Genomic DNA, 27,827 nt, shown 5'->3' on the forward strand with positions numbered 1-27,827 from the left:
CAACAAAGCAATACAGGAGGATATGATAGCAGCAGCTGCTTGAGCTGAACTGCATTGTTCAGACTGAGCTGCTTTTCAATTCCTGCTGAAAAGAACACATCACTGCAGCCTACGCGTCGCTGCTAACAACCGATTGTGAATGCAGGAGCGAGCAGAAAGGATGACGGAGTGAAGTATTCGGGACAGTTCAGTTGCTAAACTAAAAACCACAGTTGCAAAAGTGTAAAATATTCTATATAAAAGCTAATTCCTTAATACACCACACAACCTAATGTGACGCGACACTAACTTCATGAGTTCCTCCAATTTTAATAATTTCACAATCACTTAAAAAAACAAACATGTATTCTGAAATGCTGAATTTCACATTTCAATGAAGTGGTTAATACAAAAAACATAAAATGATCCAATGTTTAAGTAGATAAGGCACTGGGCCCGCCGATACCTGACCTGAAATGTTTGGAGCCCGTGTGGCCTCTAGCACCAAGTGTTTCCTGCAGCTCCACTTTACACATTTACATTTTACGTTGTGACTTACAAAGAAATTTGTGTGGCGAAGCCAAAGTGTGACATTACATTTCGTATGAGCTTCTGCAGACATTAAACATTCCAACTGACCGTTTCCTAAATCCCTCCTCCGAACAGCGATTGCCCAATAACAGCTGAGCCACTGTAACTAGGCACCGCAGGCCTGTCAAGCCTTTGGATCTCTCCACATCTTCAAGCGGTGTGAATAGAGTGCTGCAGGAACGAGTCCTAAAATACGGAAATTAGTTAGCATTTTTGCACCGTCTCGGTTTTTGGTTCGATGGTTTTCACGTTTAGTTTGACATGAACACGCCAATCGTGAATTTTGAGGCGTTTATGTGCATGTCTTAAAAAAGGCTGTTGCTTACAAGTGGCTAAATGAGACTCCAGAGGTTGTCGAATAACAGGCAGGTGGTGACATGAAGTCACATGACGGTGTAGTTTGTTTTTTATTCTAACATTACGTTAACATGGCAATTGCATTTACGCTTCAAAAAACATAAAAGTGGTGTTAATTTGGGAAGATTATCTTGCTAAACAAAACATGTTAGTATCATAAACTCTTGTTTGCCCCAGAGCTTATTTTCTACAGTCATCCATTGGGAAAATCCCATGGGCCTGTTGTCAAGGGAACCGGGGCGATGCCATCGTCAGGGTTGGCCTACAAAATCTGTCAGTGAGATACTGTAAAATGTGTGTAGGGTTGTTTGTTTTTAGTCTTTCCCGGACCAAAAACAAAAGTGTAAGGAACTTAAACAGTGCTTTTGTCTGCTCCAATGTAAGCTGCAAACCGTAGCATGTCTGGCTACTAACTATAGCCATATACAGTAACTTTACATCCATGTCTGATACACTGCAATACAAGAAAAATGTTTCTTTATTACATGAAATATCAACTTGCAAGGATGCTAACTTTTTCTTGCCTGGGACATGCACGTATGTAACCATCAAGTGCATATTTAAAACCTTTCATGGGGTTGTCATTTCGAAACATTAAAAAAAAAAAATCAGCCTGAGATATTACGAAACGGCTATAGTTTAGCTACCGTTAGCTTAACTAAGGCTGATCTAATTTGCCAGCAACAGTTGCCACTTCAGTTGGGAAAACTGACGCGAACAGACAAGAAATGAGAGGCTGCTTTCATCTTCTTCGGTCTGGAAGCGTGGCTTCGCATGGATCGAAAAGCTTGACAGGTGTCGGGGGGGCTTAGCAAACGGCCAATTATTTATAAATGTCACATGACGCATTCATGCGTCACAACATTTGTACCACATTATACAAAAACACATTGCAAATTGTATAGGGCTACCTGTCTGTTTTAATCTGTTCAGTTTCTGCTGCCGTCAATAAAATGAAAGCATTGTACCAACCATGAAGGTTAATGAGTTATCTACATGTGTAACAATGCATTAGGAAGCTGGCGACATTGATAGAGAAGCCACATCTGTTACAAAGATGAATGAAATGACATTCTGGTCAAACTGTATCATATAAAAACTGCAAACAAATATTTACATTCTCATTATTTTGCGAATAGAGAGGCACTGCTGTGCTATTTTTCCAATTAATGTCAGACCTGTATAATCAGTAAAGGGCTCAGATTGCTGACGTAAAAATGGCGGTTTACATTTCACCAGTGTTCCTGTTGATGAGCGGTTACTTTGTTGCAGCTCAGCGGCGAGACGTGCTGCTCGAGCGGGAACGCTGGCTGCAGGCTTTGCAACACTGCGCTCGTATGTTGGACAAGTGGCAACGGCCGAGCCAGCGGAGAGTCTGACAGAAACGAACCGTTAGCCGGTCGCGAAGGCAAACTGCTCCTGGGCGGGTGACACACACACACACACACACACAGAGAGAGAGACAGAGGTTAGATACGTTCTGTTGCATCATTACAGAATGAATTGCAGGCACAATGTGAGGGCTGTAAGCCTCTTAACGTCATAAGATATGTGTCCTTTAAGTTGAGCAGTAGGTGTGAGTGATAGTCTGCTCATGCTCTTTTGTTGTTGGTTGAACACAGATCCTCTTTACAGACATGCTGGGAATTTCTTGCCGATCAGTTTGTAGATGCTGAAATATGAACAAACACGCCCGGAAGAATAAGTGTCGCCGTTATGATATTCTGCTTTGTGCATTCTTTTAAAATGACTGACGGCACAACGAGTAGACAACCTGAAACCTTCAAACAGGCTCAGAAGATCGAATCAGCCGAAACACAGATGATTGGACTGGATTGTTTAAAATTAGCTGTTTCGTGCTGCAAAATATAGTTTGACCATGATTCAGAAACAATACCGAAAAAACAGTTGTGATGAGCAGCATCGTGAACAAAAGTACACGGCTGTTGCGGTAGTTTGTGGCTTGTGACGTTATTGAAGTCGTCTATCAGTCATTGTGATCACATGACTCCCATATTAGAATTATAAGCAAAAGGCCAACGCTAGGTCAACAGCAGATGTCTGCAACTACATCTGAATCATGCAATCACAATGTTTCAATTAAGAGGATTATCGGCCAGACATGACTGACCCACGTTTAACACAGTTCATTTGTTAATGTCAGTTGATTGTTTATGAAACACCTCCGTTTGTTGACCCTGGAAGATGCTTTCTTGGTTTGTTTAACTCAGGCTGAATGTGGAATCTTTTAAAGTGCAGATAGCACAAATATCTAACTCTGGGATCTGTGTCCTTGCAGAGCATGCCTGGCATGTATTAAGTATGAAGTGAGTCCTGTTCTATTCTGCAGTTTTCAGGCTCTCAGGAGTACGTGTGCTCAGAGGCGGATGATCAGAAGAAAAACAAACAGCAGATACTCTCCTGCAGAAGCGAACCTTCCTATTTTGCATGTGAACCAATTACAAAGAAAGCGCTTGCAGCGTCTAATCTAATATATTTTGGAAAGGTTGTTTCTGGGTTCCCACAAATGTACATCGAATGGGCAATACAACAGGACAACTCATCAAAACGTTCGGTTAAAGGGCAACCTACTATGAATACAAAACAAAAAGAAAAAAAAGAGGCATTTGTACATTTGCGTTCACAGGTTTTGTATCCGTCAACCAGAGCACACATTCTGACTATCTACAGTCTGGTCTTTCAAATCGCAGCAGTTGCAGGAGAAGCATGAAATTGAACAAGCAGTCCAGACAAAGATTTGAGCGTGGGCGGTTATTGAATCGTCTCATTTCATCATCACGCTCACCGTTTCAGGGCCCGATATTGTTTTTGTATTTATCGTCTTGTCTTCTCATTTAGGAGCAGCCAAGTGTGCAGGAATCAGATGTCCTTCAGGGATTCAGTAAACTTTACCACCTGTCCTTAAATTCCAACAAGCACTTCTCTGGAGTAACTGTCAAAGCACAAAGATAAATAAACCCCCCCCCCCCCCCATCAACCCACACTTTCCTGCTGGAATCTCGGCTGATGGCCTTAACAGACAACTTAAGTAGGCCGGTTACAGGTCCGCTATAAACCTCCTGCAACCGTCAACGTTTTATTCTTTTCAACGCCTCCAATGACCGATAAAGAATTCAGAAGAAAAACATTTACTCTCTCAAAGTTGTCTGAGACCTGCAAACTCTCAGCTCAAAGTCCTTCAAATCAAGTCGAATCTTTACCTATCGGGGTACACAGTCTGCATAAGAAGTGTGACATGCTGATTGTCAGATTAGATCATAAATGCTTTTGTATCAGGCAGGAGATGGCGGTTTTAAAAGGGATACTAAAAAGCAAAGTGAAACCGTTATGTAAATGGTAGAAAGACAAATAAAGCAACACTTGATGACGATTCAAGACAGAAAGCACAAAAAGACATTTGACTTTTCAAGGCGACTTTTGTCATCCGATCGTGTCAGGATGCATTAACTGTCAAGTATGTACACTCAGAGATGGGATCCGATCCGCCAGATGACATGCAGAGGCGTACTGGCTCACTTTGAGTTTGGCTCTCAGTGAGGAGTGGGGAGCATGTGGGCACAATCCAGACAATTTATCAAATGTAGGACTCCCAGCATCTTCCCCCCCACATGGGAGTTCCTGTCCCGAGGAGAGCAAAGGGACGATAAGAGGAAAACCAGAGGTTACAGCGGAGACCCGCCGTCTGGGTCATGTTACTGAAGCTGAAAAATAACGTGGGACTTTTATTGTGAGAGCTTTGTTAGCGGCTATTCTTCAATAATGCAGGTCTTCCAATACTGCGGGGAGGAACAGCAAGCAGCTAAAATAACGAGGGACTTTTATTGTGAAGAATTTATCGGAAAAACAAGACCGACAGTATGAGTGACCTACAGGTTATTCTGTGTCTAGAAAATCTTGAACACAATAGTCTTGTCATAGTTTCGTGGAGAAGCTGCAATGATGCAATGACAGAGGCTTGAGCCTCTGAATAACAATTCACAGATATCTTGGTAAATATCAGCCGAATGTATATGTGACGAACATTGTCCTTTCTAGAAAGTGTGAAAAATTGCCGTGTCATGGACAACGATTAGAAATCATATTCTGGGGACGATGAATGTTCGTACCAAATTGAATGAGAATGCATCCAATAATCAATTCAATATTATTTAATGTTGGATTAAAGTGTTGGACTGGAGTTCAACCATAAAAAGGTTAGACTTGCTCCCATCCTTCAACATTTTATTTATGTCCCATTGAATTCTACAATGTATTTTCTGACCGCAGCATAAAAGATTCACATGAAAGCACAAATAACAGACTTAAAAACAAAACAGCTAAAACAACATGTTCAGTAACAGGACATTCAGTGTTAAATCGGCTACCTTACATAATAACAAGATGAAATAATCAAGTTGAAAATATCTCTGGAGCTCACACCAAGATGAGGGGTCAAAACCTTTAAAGCACTTTCACCAAAGACTGTGCGGTTCTCGGAATAACAGATTTTTTGACCGAAGGTTGCAGCTTCTGGGAGTCGGTAGAGAACTTAAATATGAAGGCAGTTTGTGTAATATGTAGTCTTATAAAGAAAAACGTACCAGTGTTCTATTCCATGGTTGTATAAGAAAGAAAAAAACAATTCTCCCAAAAACAAACTGCTGCGTGTGGAAACCTAGATCAGAGACCAATGCTGACGAGGCAGTGGGACTCCAGCAGCATTATTCTGCTTTTTCACAACTACAGATCATTTGCTTGGGTGAAACCTATTCATGGGTAACCCCTTTTCGGCCCCTCCCCCTATACATCTGAATGTGCATTTGTTTTCATCAACAAGCATGAGTGAAGGGCTTCGGAATGACCTACAGTAGCAAACATGTCGAACGGAAATAACAAACCCGACCAAAATGAAACTCTCGATATGAGCAGTGTGTATTAAAAACTATCGAGCATGACCCTTGTGTCGTCACTATCCATTACAGGTACAAAACACAAGAGAGGTAGAGGTGTTTATTGAACCGTCACTGCACAACAACAGCATTGCTGCTGAACTCTTACTCGTGAAAATATTCTGCCACTTGCTGATGAATATGAATGTGTTTTTTATTACTTACACAGGCAATAATGCACAAATTGTGAACACAATATTTCCTTATTGTCACCTTTGAAGTGGATATGGTGAACTTCTGAGCAAGCCGTTGTTTATTTACACATCCAACAGTTATGAAAGAACATTATCATCCATTTGGAGTGTTTGTGTCAAGGAAAGTCCAATATGCACTCTACTTTTAGCTCTGTTTTTAGTCTCCACCAACTCCTGAGGGAAATATCTGGCTCTTTATCTGCCAAATGTCCCACTCTGTTCACCAAACAGTCACTAATTGTATTCGTCTGCCTTTTTTAGAGCTCTTTCAATGGAATCAAGGGCCTGCTGTGGTCGGAAACAATGCTATGAGAGCATATGCCAGTAGCTGCTCAGTGTCAGGGTGGATCTCTAATGTCCAGAGATTTGTGATATGGATTCTGAAACCGAGCCTCAATGATTGAGGATTCACCTCTTTATCGTTTCAACTGCCCACAAAAAACCACACAATGTAGCTCATTGGCTGCCAGATAGACCATCGATTTGACCTTCTTCCACTCTCCCTTCAGCTTTCCTCCGGCACCTCAGGTCCTCGCACTGAATGCAGATCATAGACTGTATGTCAGACATTATTCAGAGGTGCCATAAATCATTCATCACTTATCCCATAATGTTGGCACACAGTATGCAATAACAAAAAAGCCTCTTTATACTTTAGAAGAACAATCGTAAGTGTATGCGTGACGCAGCACATTGCGGTCAGAAGACACCCTCAGAGTTGTGCACAAGGCAGCGCTGTAGTCAAGAGCAAGAAACTACACAACTAAAGGAGTGTTGGGAGGTTTTATCTTGCCTGTCTGAGCGGTTTCTTTATGAAACAAAAGTTACATGCTATAACAAGTCAAGTTTCTTGTAAAAACTGAATCATTTGGTATCATAACATGTAATGTAATTGTAATAACATGGACAATGTTCTCGTTATAGCGAGAAACTGAGCAGAATTTTATTTTTTGCCATCGTGGGAGCAATACGCCGTTTAAAAATAAAACTGTCTTATTAATAGAATTGATTATTGTCTTAATAAATTGGCTGCTTTTTGTCTCAATTTGCTGAAATTAGGGATTAAACTATGAGAATAGAAACCCCAAATCAAATATCTTTCAAGGCCAGACAAAGTGCACAATGTAACTAAAAAAACAAAGTTTTTGACATTTTGTGTGAAAAGGAGGATTAATGATTGCTGGATTCAAAATGGTTTCCTGGGAAAAGCACACCACAGTTAATGGCTGGATGCTCTTGCTAGTGTCAAAACCAACAAAAGAACTCCTCAAGAGTGATTTATGATTCTTCAGGAAATACACCATAAATGGATGAGCAAACTCCTGGTTTGTTGGAACTAAACTTCAGACAGCAGTTGGTGAGCTCAAACGAACTGTCCGACCCCGCCAAAAGAAATATGCTCTTTCAAAATATTTCTTCAGTGGTCAGAGCTCAGGACCAAGGACATCAATTCCCCCGCTGGAGTTGAAGTTGATGGCACAGTGAGCACTGAAAAGAGCATCATCAACACATCTGAATGGAGAAAATGTACATTATGCCAAAGACATTGATCCATTTGGCAGACGGCTTTGTCTGAAGTGAGGTACAATCCAAGCCACAGTATTTTAAGGAGAAGTCTTCCAGATTCGGCTGCAATTCAAGATTATTTTCACTGTCGATCAATCGACTGGTCTATAAAATGTCCATCGTTTCCGAAAGTCCAAGGCGATGTCTTTAAATGTCTTGTTTTGTCAGTCCAAAACCCAAAGATATTCAGTTTGATATGATATTAAACAGATGAAAGCTGGAAATATTCCATATTTGAAAACAGCACTAAACATTACTTTATAATTAACAGATGATAAAAATAGTAGGAGATTCATTTTTTCAATGGACTCATCAATTAGTTGAGTAATCGTTGCAGCTGTACTTCGAGGATCGACAGATCAAACTCTGTGAGCAGGTGCACTGTGCAAGGCCAGGTCTCACTGTTGTATAGTTCTTCACTCATGGCAGTAATGAGGAAGCAAACGAAAGAGTCACACAATCACAAAACTACAGGGCACCGTGAACACTTCTGCAGGAACAGGGAGCACCTTTGTTCATGTGAGAGGTGATACATTTGAATGGAACAGATGCCATTTTATATTTTGTACGGTAAACAGTGCTGACGAAGATGTCTTTAGTCGAGAGGTGTTGAATGTTTTAGTTTGAGGCAGCGGGTCATCATGTTCTTACACGACTGAAACCCTGATGAGGGTATTAGTCAACCTTACATTCTCTGAAATTCATTTGGATTTAGTATTGTGATTATGCTGATGCACGGTATTGTTTAACCAAATTCAGTCTTGTAATCAGCCTGCTGGTTTCTTTGTCTTCTCAACAAATGGGATTTGTGTAGATCTGTTTTTTAGATGTGAAAACATGACTCTACTGGAGCAAAAAATACACCTCTTTGTGCCTTTTCTAGTCATCATCCTCGAAGACGCATGCACAGATACAACTTCGATCTACTGCCGGTAAACGGTTTTGGGGTACAGTCTGACAGAGAACCAAAACATGGGAATGTCAAGACATGAATGATGCGCTTCAAGCAACGGAAGACTTGCAGCATATCATTGTCCTGGTCTGAACAGTTGCTTTGATTGCAAATATCTTCTATCCAAGTTGGGACTTTTCTATTTTTTTTTTTTACACTCCCTGGTTGACAAAGAAGACTTTTGAGGCTACTCTAGTCAGCCTTTCCACTGGTCTTGGCATGTGGCAACATTAGAGGAAGAGCTGGTGGATTCCCAGTGACGTCAATGCTGCTGTTGATTGGCAAAGAAAGAAGCGCCACAACAATATTTCCTCTGTCGTCATATCTGTGAATAAATGTTTTGCAATTTGAATAATAAATACTGCTGGATAAAGTGAGATTTAACAGACGTTTTTAGTGACAATTGGAAGTGACTTTTTAAAGATTTTTCCAAAGATCCCACAAACTTTAGCTGTTGAGGCTTTCAAGTGTCAATCAAGGGGTCTCAAACCCCTCAGCACACCTTGTATTTCGCACACTGATCAATCCCCTTTTCCCATATCGCATGTCAAAGTCATAACTCAGATCAGTGGGTTCGATGGATCTGACGAGAGGAAATTCAAACACTGATCTCAGACTATTTCCTGTGGTTCTGTAATAATAAACAAGTGAAGGCTCCACCTTTGCTCTAAATAACGTCAGCATGCCAACACGCTCACAATGCGATGCCAGCATGCTGATGTTTAGCAGGTATCATTTTTTACCGTGTTCAGCATGTTGTTTTTCTCACCAGAGGGGGCGCTCTCGCACTCCTGTAGGTTACACTTCTGGGCTCTCTCAGGGTGCCGCTCATGGTCACACCGAGTCTGATCCACCTCTTCGTCCGTCTCAGCCTTCGTGTTCACACATTTGACGAGTCGACGCTGAACTCCGCCACCGCAAGGAGCCGAACACTGCAGAGAAAGTTGAGCAAAGTGTTCAAATGTCTTGCATGCCACACATTTCAATGGGTGCTACTTCTTGCTGCAAAAATGTCTTTTTTTGTCAGGACTTCCAATGCTGTCACCGTAGTTTTAGATTGTCAAAATATTTCTTTTGAAATCTTGAATTCCTTTTATATGCACTGCTCATTGTTTACAGTCCGACCAGCAACTTGAGATGCAAGACATAAACATGATGCTGTGGGCATGTGTTTTGATCGACTGTGTGCAGAGTAAAGACTTTTAGACTCTAGAGGGGGTGCTCTGTCACTGCCAATGTAGTTCAATGATTAAAAACATTAAAAGACTCGTCTTTGTTGACTGGAGTCATGTGTAACAGACAGAGGAACGCAAATTGTGGGTTGCGCATGAAACATCTGCATGCAGCTGTTTGACTGTGCATAAACCACACGGATCACAAGTGATCATGTGGATTTTGGGAGAAAGAATTGCAACTCCCAACTAAGTTATATACTATCATCTTTGATTTTTTTTTAAATACAGCTGCCAGTAACTCAATGTGACGAATGGTAAGAATACTACAGGATGAGTAACATTTCAATACAAACTTGATTTATCTTTTCTGTCTGCACTCTTCTTGTATGGAGATAATGCAGTTGGTTGTTTGGAGAAGCTGGCTGTTGTACCAGATGGAGGAGCTAGTGTGTGTGTGTGTGTGTGTGTGTGTGTGTGTGTACCTGTCCCCATGATCCAGTAAGCCACTGAGCACATGGCTGGCCATTACATGATTGGATGTTGCTGGGCTGAAGGTCCTCATCGCATCGTTCCTCCTCTGGACAGGTTACCATACGCTGCTGCTCACCTCCCCCACACACCTCAGAGCACTGAACACACACACACACACACACACACACACAATATGACAGAAATGATTCGATCTATGCGTTTGGGTGCATACAGCCTTGACTGAGTTGATTGCTGAGCATGGAGGAAACCGTACGCATAAAGAGGTTCAGGCGGGTGTTCTCATTTACTGCAGACAGTTAAAGGATCATCGTCCTGTTTATCTCACCATTGCACTGCAAATTATGACTGAACTTCCACTTTTTACTCATTTCAGTAGAACATTAAAATCAAGACGCAGAGACTTGGCGCTTGTTTCAAAATCCATCCATCGCTGTCGATACTGCGTTGAAATGTTCGGACTGTTTTTTATGACTCTTGCCACCATTTCATTTGAAAAACCACAAGACATGCTTTGAGTGGAATTACGCCTTTCTAGCAGACAACCAGAGAACACTCCACTGCGTTTCTTTCACAATGGCTCTCATTGAATTACTCACCTGTCCCCAGGAGGAGGCGTACCAGTCGAGACAGGGCTGAAGGTTACAGGTCACTTGGGTGTGTGGCCTGGAGGACATGGCCCGGCAGTGGAAAGGTCGTAGGGGCCTTTGATCCCGCAAGTCAAAACACTGGACCTCTCGGGATTTGATACCACCTTCACAATTCTTGGAGCACTGGGAGAAGACACGATTGTTATTCAAACAGCAGGAGCTGCTGGAGTGTGTAAGTATGAGTAGTGTGTGTGTAGTAGTAGATCACTCATCCAAAAACTAGACTGATGTGACAATGTGCATATGATAATGTTTCTCCTGCTTAAACAGTATTTTTATTTCTATTGATTTTGTATTATTTATTTTTACATACATTTTCTTTTTTTACTGTTCCGTCTTGTCTTTGATACGGTTAGTAGTGACTGTAAATGATGGCTTGTATTATAACCACGTTGTTTAAAGAGAATAAAGATGCTGTTAAAATAGTTTTCATGTATTTATATAAAAGGGGTCTCACCTCACTCCATTCCTCTACTTTCCATGTGGAACAGGGGCGCAGGTAACATCGCTGGGCTGGTGCAAGCCTCTTAGCAGGATCGCATTCAGAGTCAGAGCCAGTACTGCAAGCCAAAGTCCTCCAGATGGCACCCAGACCACAGCTGGTGGAGCACTGTCCAAAAATGTAGTAACACACGAGTATACTACAGGGTTGGATGCACGAACAACTCCAGCGTGCACATGTGACCTCACTGATAACAATGAAAATCATGGGAAATGCAGAGAGGTTTGTCGCTTTCAGTTATTTTCCTTACAATCAAATGAATGCAAGTTCTTTAAATGGTATGTACAACACAACAGAAGCAACCGTTTGTCAAATGTTCCATAAAAATTCATGGCATAAATTGACATTCGCTGCATAAGCTTTCGGTCAAACGGTGTCTCCAAAGAATACAAATGTGTGCCGGGACCAAAACTAGACGCTGTGTCTGCATAATAAAAGCAGACGGAGACAAAAAAAATATAACGAGACACAGCTGTGCTACGTCCCACAGTCTAAGCGGAACACCAGAATGTGTGGATGAATGCAGACTCACAGCGCTCCAGTTGCCGGTGACCCAGTAGGCAGCGGTAGTGATTTGTGTGGAGGCAGAAGTCGGGACTGGAAGCGGCCACAGAATCGGTGGATGGGTTGGCAAAATGGGCCCAACAGTTGTTGGTGCTTCCATGTGTCGTACTGGTGGAGTGCCATGCTGGGGAGTTGTTACCGGGTTTGCCGGAAGCTGGTATGAGGGGCCCGGATCAGTGCTACTGCCGCTCCTCACCAACGGGGGAACGACTATTTCATTGTAGTCAAAATCAGCCGAATCCGACAACGGCGCTCGGGATGCGGAATTCGTTCCAGTTCTTTCAGCGAAGGTGGGTTGTGTCGGTATCCGTTTCACTGGAGCTGGCAGGTCATCAGCTGGAGCGGGCTGACTGGCTCCCTCCAGGTTTGTGGGAGGTGCGATTTCTGTTCCAGTTGAAGGCGTAGAGTCAGAGGCCTCTCGGTTTCCTGAGATTTGCAGAAAGGGAACAGGAGGAGTGGATTTCTCAGAAGCAGGAAGTGAGGTTGTACCGAGGTCAAGGTCTGCATCCCATGAATTACCCTCGCGAGTGGCATAAACTGTATCAAAGTCAGTCTGATCCAAGTCCAGATCCTCCAAGGTGAAGGCAGTTCTTGATTGACTGGTTGTTTGAGGTATTTCTGAAGCACTTTCATCCAACTGGACTTCAGTCTGAACCTGAATTATAGTTGCTGGCGTGGGAGAGCCAACAGGTTCTGGACTCTCTACATCTTCCTGGTCAGCAGAGACATCCGGACCTCGTGTAAAATGTTCATTGTAGCTGTAATCATCAGGTTCCTCTGTCTCCTGAGCACTCACGGTTGTAGCGACATCGATATTGGTTTGGTGTGCGAGGGCGGAAGAGACATGTTTTGGAATCACAGTGACATCCTCAGTGAAAATATCGTAGTTATTTTCAGCCTCCTCTCCATATTGCTCCCATTTCACATCATGTCTGGGCTCCTCTGTTGTGGAAACCAGACTAGGCATTATGCTAATGTATTCAGGCCACGACACATCCTCCTCACGCGCCTCTTTAAGTGTTTGCGAATGAGATGGAGACGACAGCGGCGAGCGAGTGGCAGACACGGGCAGAAGAGAATCCTCAGACAGAAGGTCATTCAAATTTTCAAAATGCGTTCGCATCGACTCCTTTGTTGCTGCATTTCCATTCTCCTTTGTATTCTCCAGATCTGTGTTCTGTGGCTCTTCAGTTTTCAAAGTGTAGGCGGTGGAATTTGTTAATGTCAAAATGTCTGAAGGAGCTCCTGTGGTTTCACTTTCTTTCACTCTGCGGGTCGGCTCAGTCTCCGGTGGAGCGTCGAATCCGTGACCGTCCCCTAAATCTCTTCCATCGCTGTCAAAGTCATCCGACAAGTCTTCATGGAAGTTGATGAAATTATAGTCGTAGTAAAAATCATCAACGTGAACACTGTTTTCCGGAGAGTGATCGATATTTTCAAGATTATTGTGATAGTGAAAATTCCCCTCGACAATGTTGTCGAGGTGATTATTGTTACTTCTTGGCTGGGCTCTGGTGGTGCTGTATTTTGGAGGAGGTTTGACTTCAGTTATGGAGTTAATTTCATTGAGCACTTCTTTGCTCAACCAGCCACTTCCAGACCAGTCGACGCCTCCAAAATTATCCACCACTTGTGGGCAGTCCTGGACGTAGCAGGTAGTCACAGCAAGGGGCGTCTTCTGAGGCTCGCAGTCAACACCGGTGTTTCTAGAGCAGGTGACATTACGGCGACGTACTCCGCTTCCACACGTCAGCGAACACTGCACGGGAGGAAATACACAACATCAGATCATGATTAGGCCAAGCTTTTGCTGTTAAAATGTTCTTTAAAATTGAGGGTATTACTGCGATATAAAGTGCATCTTGTAAATGCAAGAAAAAAGTTGCTAAATTGGATTCTTGTAGCCTCAGCTCCAGCGCATAACAGCTGAGACGGAGGCAGGACTGAAACTATTTCTCATTTGCTAATTAGCACCAAACACAAAACACTGTCAATGCACATGCTTCAGTTTGAGGAAACATTGATGAAGTTATTTCTAAAACATTTCTTAAAAGTGTGCGGGAAAAAAAAAAAGTTTGTTGTGACAAAAAAATACAAAGGAAATGAACTTTTCCAAGATCACTAAATAATCTAACATCTTTCACAGGAATATGAAAGCATCTGTAAGACTTTATGTAGCACAATTCGCATGTTCATGACATTTTGAAGCAGCACAGTTGCAGAGACACCAGAAGCCCATACTCTATTTGAGACTCACCTTTGACCAGCTGCCCGAGGTCCAGTCTGCTGGGCAGGGGAGGTGCGTGTTGCAGGAGGACAGGGACTCAGGTTTGGGTATGTGTTCACATGCACTGGGCTGCAGGGCTTCCTGCTCCTCAGCACTTACTGCCTGAATGCAGAGCGCGGCCCTTTTAGTCAGGCCCAAGCTCCCACAGCTCGCCGAGCATTTCTGCCACTCTCCAACCCACCATCTACACACACACACACACACACACACACACACACACACACACACACACACACAGTGCAAATATTTACAATTTAATGGCACACTTGTGAATAAAAATGACTATTTTACAGCTGTGAGTTCAATTTTATCGCCCTCAAGCACACAATTTCCATGTTTTTTTGTGTGTCAAAAAACAAAACTGAAGTCCAAATGAAAAGGGGAATCCACATCTCCCTGTATGTGCTCGGGAAGCTAGGCGTGCATGTTGTTTTAAGAGCACGAGGAGCAGATTAAGTCTCACGTCGAGATTTCTGCTCGTCAAAACTTTCAGTACCTGTCTCACAATTTCAGCTACTTCAACTACATTATTAAAATCAAAAAGCCCAAAAGCTAAAATGATTACATTGCTTGCTTTGTAAGATGGCAATACTGTAGAAACAGGGTTTAATCAGTGACAGTGTATCCATCACTGATTAATGTCTATGCCCTTCATCATGCAAAGAACTTCCAACACAAATGTTGTCCTTTACTGTAATTGAAAACGTTCACAGAATCAGCGTTCGATGGCTCCTACATCATCTGTAGCAAAGGAACTGGGTGCTGCTGATGCTGCCACACGCTAACAACCTGCGGTTTGGTGGAATAAAATGTGTGGGAGGAAAACTGCTGGTGTCATTTTGTATACAATGTCCAGAGGGTAAACTCACACGGCTGGACATGGATCCTTGTTACAGCTGGTTCGGTTATCGTCAGGCCGGGTTAAAGGGTCACAGAAGTGCTCCTCCACGATCCCAGTTGTCCTTTCCACACAGTGAACAATCTGCCTCTGAACACCTAGAACACCAGTGGGAGGGGAGATCAACTTTTGTGACTCGGCATACGCGCACAAACACATTTTGGCTCTTAAACACCACAAATCAATCTCCTCCCCAGACAGCGTTGCACAAAGCAGTACATTAAAGGACTGGTCTTCTCAAGCCGCAATACCCGTTTCCATCATCACTATTTCCACCCCGTCAGAGCAGGCATAGCTGGCAGACACGCATATTATGTATTGACACAATTTAACAGGTCAAAGTCTGCATTATTGGTTTATATACAAGGTAAACTGGCCATCTCTCACACTGTGGATGTTCACAAGTCGAATGGCTTCTGTAATAAAACCAAACTTCCTTCTATTTGTTTTACATCCAAGAGATCTGAAACACATTCCTGATGGCAGCAGCTTAAGTAGTCATAGAGGACATGTGAGGTTTTTTTTTTCTTTACGTAGACACTTAGTCGCCAGATGTTCCGTCATCTCATTTTGGTGACACTTCTTTCCTGTTGAACCTCTCCTCCCACCGCACGGCACATTCAGAACGAGGAGCGAAACATTTACCAGCCTCTCTCTGCCTCTGAAGCTACGAACCTATCGATGGCAAAACCTCAAGCTGGTTCTCTGACCTGTTCCACAGGTCGCACTGCATTCAGTCCATGAACCGTATTTCCAGAAGAAAACGGACGCAGAGGTGTTGTACCCATTTCGACTAATTGTGTACTCGTACCGAACTCCTGGATTGCTCTCCTGAAAGAGAAGCTGTAACATACAAGACAATATCAAAACAGATTAAAAACAAACTAGAATTACCACCAAAATGGTGTCTAAAATGTCATCACTTCATCATTTGATCCTCTTAACATTTGTGTGAAATTGTCATAATTAGCATATGAATTATTGAGTTAAGGCCAAGAACAGGTCAAAGTAACCTTTGACCTCACAATTTTAAATCAGTTCAACCTCAAGACCAAGTGAACACGTTTGTGCCAAAATTGGAGAAATTCCCAGAAGGTGTTTCTGAGCTATCATGTTCTCAAGAATGATACGGCTGTCGTCGGCGTGGAGACATAAAAAATTATTTTCCACCACATACAGAAAACATTCAGCCCTTATTGACAAAATATTCCCAGGATCTAAGGGACTACTTCACAAACTAAGAATGGTGCATATTTCCTGTTTGTGTTTCCACCACATCTGGCGCACTAGGTTTGGCTTTCACGGCCTTCTAAACGCAAAACATTACATTGAGACGTTAATCCGACCTGAATCCACAGTGGCTCCATGGTGGGCCCAGGAGACGTCAGGTTCTCCAGGTGTCCCGTCCTCTTGTAGGTGAAGACCGTCCCAGCTGCCTTGTACTCTCCATTCCACTGAATGGTCCAGCCACCATTCAGAAAATACTTGTTGGGGTTGTCACTTCGTAGCGCCAAGAAATTCTCAGCTTCGGCCATTTCCTCGATGCGGATGTCCCAGGCTGCCTCTGGGATCAGGCCAATGTCTACGTAGCCTAAAGGGCATTACATTTTCAAGAAGTGAAATTGAAGGACAAAGTTACCTGATACACAGTTAACAAACAGTGGAGAAGACGGAGGAGAAAAATGCCACCGTGGAGAGTTTTAGGCTTTTACCAAAAAGGAGTTTTGTTTTAAATTGTCATCCATATCTTCCACAAAGTGGTCGATTGCTAAAACACAGTTATTACGAAACATACCAAGTCCTTCAGTCTCCTCAAATGTTCTCCTCACAGTTGTACAGGTGGAGCCGTTACCAAGACACACTCCACAGCGATCCTCGACAGCACGGGAGTCGATCACATAGTCACAGCCTAAATTCTACAACACATGTGCATCAAAATGAACTCCACAATGCATTATCTAGAACAAACTTCAAAGTGAATACACAGCAAAGGTAAAACTTAGATAACAGGCATAACGCTGCAATTAGGGGACTGCATATTAAAGACTTGAGCCCTAAAGGATCTGTTCATGAGTGCACAGAACACAACCCTGCCTCATCTCATCTGCCCCCGACTTGTCCAGATAAGACAGGAGACGTAAGTGAAGATCCAAGTAATCCTTAATATTGTTTCTTGTCGCTTTATAATGATTGTCACAACCTGTACTGAGTTAAAGGAACAATATGGAATTGAAATGAAGAAAAGAAATACTGATTTGGCATTCAATGTTACAGCGACCCTTCAAAACTCCAAATGGTTTCCAGGTAAGAAAGGTGGAAGACATGTTGCTTCCTGACATAAATGTCACAAAATGTCATGAAATCAGAGCCACAAAGTCTGTAATTGCTGGCCACTCAGTGTCAAAACGAGGTCTCTATCAGTGACTGGCATTCTGGCCCCCGGGTGATAGGCAAGAGCAGTGTGATAACAGCCACGACGTCTTTCTATCAACAAGCTCATTTTCATGCAGAATGTCATCAAATGTACAACACTGCGTTGCAGAGAAAACAAACTAAATATACTGCAGAAGCAGAAACACGGAGACGAATGAGAAATACAAGGACGGAATAATCAAGCGACTGTTGTCAAACGCTGAAGAGGAGACGACGAAACATACTGGTGAAAGAATATGTGGAATAGTAGGAGCGGTGTTGATACCTTACAGATGCCATTCACGCACACATCTCTGCTTTTGTTGCCATGGTAGCACGGCGTCCCATCGGCGACGAACTCCTGCATCATGTCGGAAAAATGTTCATCCAGTGGACGGCAGTGCAGCTCACAAGGGCTGACTGGAAAGAGTTTTTGGAGAGGCACAAAGTTGTGGCGAGTATTGCGCAACAACCAAAAGGTGCCGTTTAAACACTGCCTTAACACCGTCACAGCCTAAATGAAGTTTGTTCTGCTCACCTCGGTTGATGACTGCTTCCCACTTGTAGAACCGGCCCTTGTACGGCACGGTGTCGAAGTGAGCACACTGGACGTCTCTGAAGGCGGGCAGGTCATTGGGACACGGTGTGGTGTTGCAGATCTTGTACCGCCGTCTCTCTCCCAAACAATACCTCCCTCTGTACTTAGGACTGTTGGATCGTCAAAGACAGTGTTTCAGTTCTGCTCATTGACTCTTACTTTCAAACATTTGTGATATGGTGGAGTGAAGACGTTTTAGATCTGTACCGTCTCTCACTGGCAATCTAAAGATAGATGAAATGTGTGAATTAAGTTACTGCCCGATGCTCCTTTCATTATCCAAACGTCAATCATCATCTGACCATGTATTGCCCAAAAAAAGCTTATTCTCTCCATGTTCTTATAAAGACCCTACATTACACAGCCTGAACGTCTGCGAACAGTTAAACAGCCTTTTACCAATGGCTCTGTGTTTAAACTGTTTGTCGGATGTTAAAGGATTAGCCCATAGATGAGCCTCATCATTCGCAGAAAAGGGATTGCAATTCTAATTTAATTGTGAAACAACAGTTCAAAACAAGAAGACTTGCTGAAGTATTTTTGGCTGAGGAGTAAAACTTACACTGGGTTGTCACAGTCTCGATGGCCGCTCTGAACTCCGGCCCCACACGTCCTGGAACAGGCTGTCCACTCGCTCCACGACGCCCAGCCACCACTTACACTCTGTGGCTGATATCCCACCACCACACACTCTCCACTGAAACACCACTAGTAAAACAAACAAACAGCAAAGCTTAAATTATTTACACAAGCGGTGAGCTTCATCTTCTTGTTCTTTTAAGGTTTGCATTCACCATGTTGTCTGACATACAGACGGAACAGTTTGTACTCTATTCTGATACGTTACACATGTCTAAATATCACCACATGTAGATTTCCTCTGCACTTTTCATGAGAGCCGAGAAGATTTAGTTTGGCGCGTTATTACTTTGCGTGTCACGGTAGTTTGTGTAGCTACATCAGTCACTAATTCCACTCTGCCAACCTGCTGCCACGAGGCATCTGGTTCATGTTCTTTACGGTCATATGCACAATAACAGTGAAGGCGTTGATGGAAATGAAATTCTTCGTTCTCTCAGTTAAAAAAAACAAACTGCAAAAAGGAAAGACTCCCATGATAAAGCCCCTTCCCTTTAGAGACTGAACACTGCTGTCAACAGCAAATTCACAATGCATGCGTCATTCGTTTCATGTGCTCATGAAATGAGAGACTCACCTTGTCCTCTCCACAACTGGTCCCATCCACAGCCCCGTCCAACTTTGAGTGGCAGGTCGTTCCCACAGTGCACCACAGAGTGCTGCATACGTTCTAGGAAAGCAGAGCGGGATTTGTGTCTCAGTACCACAGCATGTTGGCTTGTGTACTTATGATGAATGAATAGTAAACAAAAAAATGTTTAAAATGCAGATTTTATATGAATGCAATCGATCTGGATTTGCAGACATGTTGAAGATGTTTTTCCTCTTTTGATTGGGTTTTGTGTATATTTGCACTTATTGTCTTCTGCCACTGTGAAAAGGACATTGAGAATATAAAAAATTATTTACGGACAACAGTCCTGTATCCGCAACAATAATGAATGAAAAGATCAATAAGAAGCAGTTATTTCCCACAGTGGTAAAATCTGTGCGTGAAGACTGATAACACCAAAAGGTGAAATGTGCCGTTTGTTAAGAAGTTCCTTGGCTGAACGCTCCAATTATCGGAGCCCATTCTTGTTGCTGTTGCTTGACATTTGTGTTGAATGTGTTTGCATTTGGGCCAAAGCGTCATACTGAAGATTAGGATGTTTTTGTGAGATTTGAACCTTCACAATGCAAGAAGTTACAGTGATCTGTGAGCAATAACTGAACATGAAGTGAAACGGAAGTTAGAGAGTTTTAAGCTTGTGTGCTGTGATGTATGCGAAACATGATATATTGTTATTTAGGTACACATAATGATGGGGCTGTGATCTAAACAGGTTAAAAGACAGTTTATTTCATCTCTTTAACTTAAACAACCTACTATATATCGTGATGTCTGTTACAGGACGTCTGCGTACAGCCTAAAACTACTCTTACCGTTGAAATCTTCTACGTTTCTAGATTTGTCAACATGAAAATCTATAATGCTGTATAAAGTACATCTTCGTTTATGCTGAATGTAGTGTTCATGGAGATTTCGTTCACTGCTGGCACCATTTTGTAATTCATGCTGCACTACCATGCGGTTGATGAGGTACACATTCCCGCCAACTGCATGAAACATGAAGGTAAAAGAAGAGGTCGCGTCAATCAGATTGGTTCATGAAGGAAGATGACGGCTGGCTCATGCGGATGCTCCAAATCTCTTACTATCGCACTGAATGTCAACGCGACTACGTTTGTGCACAAGAAAACTCCACAGGGTACCTTAAAACTATAAAAGGAAACAGGCACCACTCAAATTTTAACTCAAGAAAATTGACTGGGAATTTGTTACTGGATTGGATTTTGCTTGAATGGTGTAATTCTGTAAGCATTTGAGGAAATTGGTGGAAAAATGCACGTGTGTGTGGTCTCCGCCCGTCCATCCTTTTGCTGTTACTGCTGCTGTGGGCGGATGAGCTGCGTATAAATCATTCAGATCTGCTTCCGGCCATAATACGCAGGAGTCTTATGAAGACTTAGAATTGAACATCAGTTAAAAACAGTAAAGCGCATACTCTGAGCTCTTTGGAGTAATGATTCAAATACAATATCCAAGCAATCAGAAACTAAAAAAAAATTGTTGTGAACAATGTGATCCAATACTTAAATGGTAAGGTTGGAACAGCACACACGGTACTGAAAACACAATCGGATCAGGGATGAATGGAGGCGGCAGAGAGCACAAAGAAAAATATATTTCTATGAACGCTTGAAGAGTAGAAGAGCGGGTCAAATCAGAAGCAAACAGACGACGTTGCAAGAATAGCAGTAGAGAAAGGAAAGAATGAGAATACAAGAGACCCCCATTCTTTCCATATAACTGCACGTGGCTTTGTATGGATTCATTTTGATGCGTTTGTGCCTTACGTCCATGTCGTCGCAGAGCAGGGACCCAGATCCATACTGCAGCCGACACTGGTGGGCAGAGCTGTACAGAACCCCAGGAAGCACCGAGTTCAGAGACCGCTTGTCCTTTACCGGGGCATCGTCCAGGCACCAGCCCCAGCCGCGACTGTGAGGGACGGCAGGAGGGCGGTGGAGGATCACAAAAAGAAACAGAGTCCGGTAAGCACAGTTCAAAAACGTATTCATTAAAAATACACACACGGAGTCGGTAATTGGGTCAGAGTGTGTGAGGCTTGTGGCACATTCTGCCCTAAACACACGCGCAGTATTCAAGCGGACGCAACAGGCTGGAGTTGCAGTTTGTGTTTCATTTGTGAGAAGGTTTGCAAGGTTCGCCTCTCCTCACTGCATATGCATTTCATGGAAATAAGATGACATGATCACAGGACATCAAAGGGGTTTGTTAACTTCAGCAGAAGTTAAGATCAAGTTCAATCAAAAGTACATGAAAAGTATTGGTCCAATTAAAACTGTTGAAGTAGTAATGTGTATTACATGTAAAAAGAAAGAAGCTAATATTGACCTTCAAGCATAGATGTATTATTATTCTGTGACTTGTGACGCCTTTAATTCAAATGTATCCGTGACCCTCCTGTAATAACTCATTTCAAACGATAGGCTCTGATCACTGCACCTGCTTCGGAATTTGCTTCTCCAGTTGTTTTATATATTGTGAAGTTGCAAGTTGTGTTTGAGATGCATCTATTTTTTATTTTGTCTTGTATCGACTTGTCTCCTTTTGCTGCCTTTTTTGGCCAGGTCGTACTATTTGATTCTATAGTGAAGCAGCCATTCGTGTAGCAGCGCAGTTGAGCTGAAATAAAGCAGCCATTACCACTTTTAAATGACTTCCAGAGGAGGAAGTACAGCAAAGGGCATCGCTTAATACTTTGCTAGGCGTCTCATTATAACGTCCCATTACCAGAGCCAATTACACGTAATTCTGTCAGTCACAATCATGAGTGTTTTGTTCAAATATTATTTAAATTGAAACTAGGGTTGGTAATCTTTTTTGAAAAACATTTTAGTTATGTTTGTTGAAATCAATAAATCAAATACTTTGACGAAAGGAAACTGAACGAACATGAATCTGGGTCAAATCTGCTTCCTGTGGCTGTAGCAGGACTGTACATGCCGGCAGTCATTGCGTGTCACCGGAGTCTTCCTCAAGGCAATTCCTCTCTTCCCTTTAAATATGTCCTCCTGTTGCCTCAGTTACCTGAATGTATTCTGTTCATTTATTTATCGTTTGTCTGTACATGTTTTGAACCAATTAGCCGACTTGAAGAAATTACTCTGAATGGCTTTTTGCCTGCGGTGATTTTGTTGCAGTGACGTGTGAGAAACTGACGCCGAGCTGAAATTAGTTAAATGAGTGCACATAAATTATGTAAATAAACAATCTTTGCGATCAGATCCGGACATCCAAAGTCAATATCAACACACGATTGAAGCAGCTTTAAAGAGCAGGTACTCTGCAGGTATAAATAGTACATGTTCAAAAATGTTGAACAAAGTCTTGCTACAAGAAAATGTGCTCAAATTTAGTCCAAATGTGACAATTTGTATAGAGAAAATATTTTACTCTCATCATGAGTTAACCTAAATAATAAAAAAAACAAAAACAATAGACAAATAGGATTCAAAGACAGCTAAGGCTGATTGTTTGGCACTTAACCAGAAACCTGAGATGACGTCACGCCAACTGTTGAACAGCAGCAATTAAAATGTTCTCCATCAGCGCCTCCGGACTGAAACGCAGCTCAGAGGGAAAATTAAGTTCTACTGCGACCTTTGTCAATTAATGAACTCCCGAATCCATCCATCCATACATCATACATATAAATATATATATATATCTCAAGTATAAATGATGTGACATATGAGATCTGATGAAATATGCTGTGGAATGTGTGAGATATCTCTCTGTGTCTGTGGTTCCTCTTTAGAGCATTTAAATGAACTTTCTTTGCAACGTGGCCTCTGTGGCCTTTCAGGAATTCTCCCCTGGACATTTAAGGGGGTCTCCGTTTATGAGTAGCCAATCTTTGTGATAACATCTAAACCACTCAGCTCAGTGTGACCCTTCACATTCCACATAAAACACCACCTACGGACCAAACCTCTGAAGCAGCACAGCGCAGTGGAGGCCTGCGGGACAACTAAAGCCACACACAATAGGAGCCTTGTCCCGCAGTCAGCGACAGAGATATAAACAGAGAAAATGGGGGCGCTGGCATTTAGAGCAATGAGCCGGGAAGACAAATAGCAGCGACATGATCAATGCAGATTCAGTGGTTTTGGAGTGGCTAGCTGATGTGGATGCGACAGCTGGGAGGGAGGGGGGGGGGGGGGGGGGAGTGGGCTTTATCTCTCTCTCACAATAAAGGGGCTCATCTTTATCATTTAGACCATTGTGAATGCTTTTTACCTTAATGTGACACAAGTTATTGTGGATCACATAAAAACAAATGACTGGTATCTGTACTCTTCAGTAGCACTGTCGCCTCACAGAACAACCTTGTGTGCTAAAAATAAATGACAGCAACATACAACTTGAGGTGCAACGTATTCTCTCCAGGATTACGGTCGCAGTTTTAGACAATGTGGACTTCTGGTTTCACACATTTCAACTGTCTTTTTTTTCCCCCAAGCAGCATGCGACTCCAGCAGACTTATTAGCAGTAATAAACTCAAAACCACATCTGTGAAACTTCAAAAAAGCAATGCAATCAAGCAATTATGATTAATAATATAGGTCAGGCCAATTGAAACTTCATAATTGCACTGATACAAACTTTTAACAAAAAAAATGTGTGGGAAATGCTGCTTTTAAGTGCTGAGAAGAACTCTCTTGTCTCCTTTTTAATTACCATCGGCCAGACACACAAACCGGTGGCCTTTGTGAATCAACCTCCCACCAGACTAAATATCGCCCCACGGCCCTTTTTTTTTTTCCACAGTTGAGTCAAGAAGCCACAACGCTGTCAAGCCGCTGAACACCCACTAAATGAATTCCAGATGCTTGGAGCTGAAGAACTGGGGCAACTACGGTGAAATATCTCAGACGTTCAACAAATATCCTGTTGAAGAATCACAGTGCAAGTCTTTGGAAGCAGCAGCTGACATTTCCTTAATTATGAACTCTTTATTACCATGTGAATACTTTTAGTCTGGATGACTGAATGTAGCACTTTTACTCCATGGCCAACTGTTTAAAACTTTAAAAAAACAAACATATTTAATAGAGTTTACCAGGCCTGTTTTGATTTCTGAGGAAAGTATACACAGTATATTTATAGTACATTATGTACAGGTAAAGTGGTCAAATGAAGAGCTGAAGAAACATGGAATTAAACCACGGTGGGTCTAATCACTGCTGTTCACAGCAGCTCAGTGTTCATGAGCTCTGTGGGTTGAACACGACGGTGCGTCTGCCCTCAGGTCAGGAGATGGTAAATATTTTACTGAGGCTGATGAATTTTTTATAAAGTGTCGACAACAATATTAAACTAGGATAAGCACACCGTCGTTAATAAGTAATGTTACAGCTTCATGTTACCTTACATAAGAATTTATTTGATCTTATTTGATATGACTTGGACAAATCTCATTGCGCAATCAAAACAAAGAACTGCGAATATGAATGATCATCTAGACCAGATATACAAAATAAAAAAAAATGTATGTACACCACCTACTGATATGAGCTCTTTTTACTCTATACTGTATATATTTAACGGACGGCCTTCGACAGCACATGAATGAGTCTACAAAAGAAGCGGGTACAGGAAACCTTGAACGCTGAGAACACACAAACTCAGTCATATGTCTATAGTGAGCAGTGGGATGCGTGGCACTCACTCGAGGAAGCGGGTGATATACTGGCGACTGCAGCGTGACCACCTGGGCAGGGAGGTGCCGTACAGGAGCTGTGGAGACATGACGAAAGGTCGTTTCCCAATTGGTTCACAGTCATTACCGTTGCCATCATGCTGAATCCCAAAGCTGTGACATAGAAGCACATCCCACAGAGAGGGCAATTAAAGTGAGTGGGTACAACATGAAACACGTACTTCAAGGTAAAGTCATGACAAGCAAATACATGCGTCTGTCTATGGAGCGCAATTATTGTACATGCTTATGTTACAATATTTACAACAATATTTACAACAATAACAATAGCGAGCCACGCTGTTGGCGGCGCACAGCTCTGATAGAAGAAAACAAATGTGAACAAACTGTTGATGCTATTTTGAAGGGTAACTTTGGTATTTTGTGTCTAAGTGACTAATATAATTTTTTTATTTTTTTTATTTGCTCCAGTAATGAGGGAGCACACTGCAGGCAGCAGGCAGCAAACACGCTGCAATGTAGAGTAATTGATCGGTGCAACTCCTCACCATCTTGTACGTCCACTAAAAGTGCTCGCTTTTGCCGCTGACAGGCGAGGATTGTGTTTCTAAATTATGGAATGAACCCTACAGTGAAATAAAGCATTTTTCTTAACTTTCTGCTGTTTCCCCAGACCAATAAAAAAACCCACTAATTTGTTCTCTGAAGCTCTTAGCAGCTAGTTAGCCTCTATGCTACTGGATTGTGTATCGTACAATTATGAGAAAGAAACAAAACTATGAAAATATATATTTTTTTAAAGAAACATTTTCAAGCTACGATTGTACTTATGAATGCTGAAAACAAACGGTCAGTGCCCTGTTGGAGCTTCAGTGAATCTATTTTCTTCCTTACAGGAAGAACTGCTTGGTGTTAACGATGGTCGATCCACTTAGTCTTCCATTTAACAGAAAACACCATGAGCATACACGAAGGACGAGCTGCCAATCATACACACATATGGTGGAGAATAAAGGAAGTCATTTTAAAAAAGGTTGACTTCAGGCTCAGCTGGACCACAACAATCAAGATGAACAAATAGAGTGACGCCGTTCTCGTTACGTGAAGTCGAGGTGAGTCAGTCTGAAGTGAATGGGTTTGTGATTGCAGGAAGAATTGTTAAATGGATCGATGGAGTGGGCCGAAAGGAGACAATGTCTCTGTGCTCTGCTGATGGTTTGTCTGTTTGACTCCTTATTACAACACCATCAGTTAGCCACGGGTTCAGCATTCAGAACAGTTGAGGCAAACACTTATTTTTCCATTTATGTTTCCAAACAATGTGGTTACATGTGACCAATCAAAATGCAGAGAGCAAATTTAAAATTTAAGTTAAAGTAACATTTGGTCTCTTTCAAAATCAAGGTGGTTTATACATCTAACGCAATAGTTTAGTTGCAGTATTGTCTAAAAGGGGAACCTGGAAGGCTGTTAATGAGGGTGAAAAGTTTCCTCAAAGATAATTCTTATTGTTTGTATTTCAAATAATCAGACAGTACTCATTAATGTGACACAATCATTCCTGTATGCACCCACCCTTATGATCCCACTGTCTCAGATAAAATGGCATCTGCCTCTCTTCCATTCTTCTATTTTCTCAAAACTTCACCCACACGGACGTCATAAATATTAAGCCAAACGTTAAAAGTGTAGCACACTGTGCATTTGTGCAAGGCAGGTGGACATTGCCGTGGTAGTACGGTGTACGATTGTCCATGGACGTGAGAACGAATAAACAATAAATATATTGATAGTTGAATATTAAATATTAATAATAATTGAAACGATATCATTGAATGGAAAACGGAATGGGATTTTATTTCCTCCTGATTATTTGACGATGTGAACCTAAAGCAAAACATAACGTGTATATGTGTGCGTGTGCGGGCAGTGAAACCTTACTTGTGTCCCAGCTCGTGAGCTACAGTGAAGGCCAACGGGAGGCCGGTGTCCTCACTAATGCTGCAGCTGCGATGCGACTGACATATCCCCGCCACATGGGACAGACCCAGCGTCTCACACGGCACGTTGATGGCTGCACAGATGTCCTTCCTGTGAAAAGTGTGGTCAGATGTCGGCTGATTTTCATCGTGAATCAGAAAATGCTCGGAGTAAGTTGAGTCGCACTGGAAGCAGTACGTCAATGTGGGCAATAATTTACAAGCTAAAAGAACATTTAAATGGAATAAACAACAAAATGCACCCTGCTTAAGTGACGTAACAAGTGATGTAACTACGAGTTTGTAGATATTTTTAAGCAAGGAGAATTATAGTGTATCTTTAAAGGGAAAAAGAGATTCAAGAGGTAAAAAGGCTAAACTGTTTCATGTTTTTTATAATCTATCAAAGAAGAATAGTCTACTTGTGCCCACAGAGGAGCTGCCCCTTCATATTGAAACAGGTCAGTACGCTGCTTTGGAAGAAGGAAAATGGCATTTGTCAATTGTCTGAGAGAAGTGCTGTTTGTCTATGACAGCCCTTTGTGCTGGAAACTGCTTTTTCCTTTTTATTACACCTGCTGTTCATGTATTGAGGCATTGGGGATTTAATTATTATTGCAGTGTTCGCTACAGCCGTTAGATATCAAATGAAAGAGACAAAAATGTACGATGTTTTGATTATTCCCTCTGCAACCATTTCAATCAGTCAATCAACAACTTTTCAATTACGAACGGACTCCCTTTGGAGACGT

The 27,827-nt window shown here is 42.2% G+C and overlaps 1 protein-coding gene across 3 annotated transcripts in view; it reads right to left on the reverse strand.

The window, feature by feature from the left end:
* Positions 1-293: 293 nt before the first annotated feature.
* adamts7 (a disintegrin-like and metallopeptidase (reprolysin type) with thrombospondin type 1 motif, 7) overlaps positions 294-27,827 on the reverse strand; it is a 41,056-nt gene continuing 13,522 nt past the window's right edge. The window contains exons 7-24 of one of the 3 annotated variants that reach the window (XM_079284755.1): positions 27,038-27,187; positions 25,106-25,249; positions 21,203-21,347; positions 19,380-19,472; positions 18,726-18,871; positions 18,104-18,273; positions 17,852-17,985; positions 16,949-17,069; positions 16,500-16,744; positions 15,864-15,996; positions 15,125-15,251; positions 14,226-14,439; positions 11,937-13,727; positions 11,360-11,512; positions 10,852-11,025; positions 10,246-10,392; positions 9,358-9,520; positions 294-2,340 (exon numbers count right to left, since the gene is read on the reverse strand). In XM_079284755.1, coding sequence (XP_079140881.1) covers positions 2,201-2,340; positions 9,358-9,520; positions 10,246-10,392; positions 10,852-11,025; positions 11,360-11,512; positions 11,937-13,727; positions 14,226-14,439; positions 15,125-15,251; positions 15,864-15,996; positions 16,500-16,744; positions 16,949-17,069; positions 17,852-17,985; positions 18,104-18,273; positions 18,726-18,871; positions 19,380-19,472; positions 21,203-21,347; positions 25,106-25,249; positions 27,038-27,187 — 4,390 coding nt within the window. In that variant the 3' untranslated portion in view covers positions 294-2,200. Of the gene's footprint in view, positions 2,347-9,331; positions 9,521-10,245; positions 10,393-10,851; positions 11,026-11,359; positions 11,513-11,936; positions 13,728-14,225; positions 14,440-15,124; positions 15,252-15,863; positions 15,997-16,499; positions 16,745-16,948; positions 17,070-17,851; positions 17,986-18,103; positions 18,274-18,725; positions 18,872-19,379; positions 19,473-21,202; positions 21,348-25,105; positions 25,250-27,037; positions 27,188-27,827 lie in introns of all 3 variants that reach the window. The other 2 variants (XM_079284754.1, XM_079284756.1) reach the window with 2 other exon arrangements.

The sequence above is a fragment of the Melanostigma gelatinosum genome (genome assembly GCF_949748355.1).
Source record: "Melanostigma gelatinosum genome assembly, chromosome: 2".
Taxonomy (NCBI): domain Eukaryota; kingdom Metazoa; phylum Chordata; class Actinopteri; order Perciformes; family Zoarcidae; genus Melanostigma; species Melanostigma gelatinosum.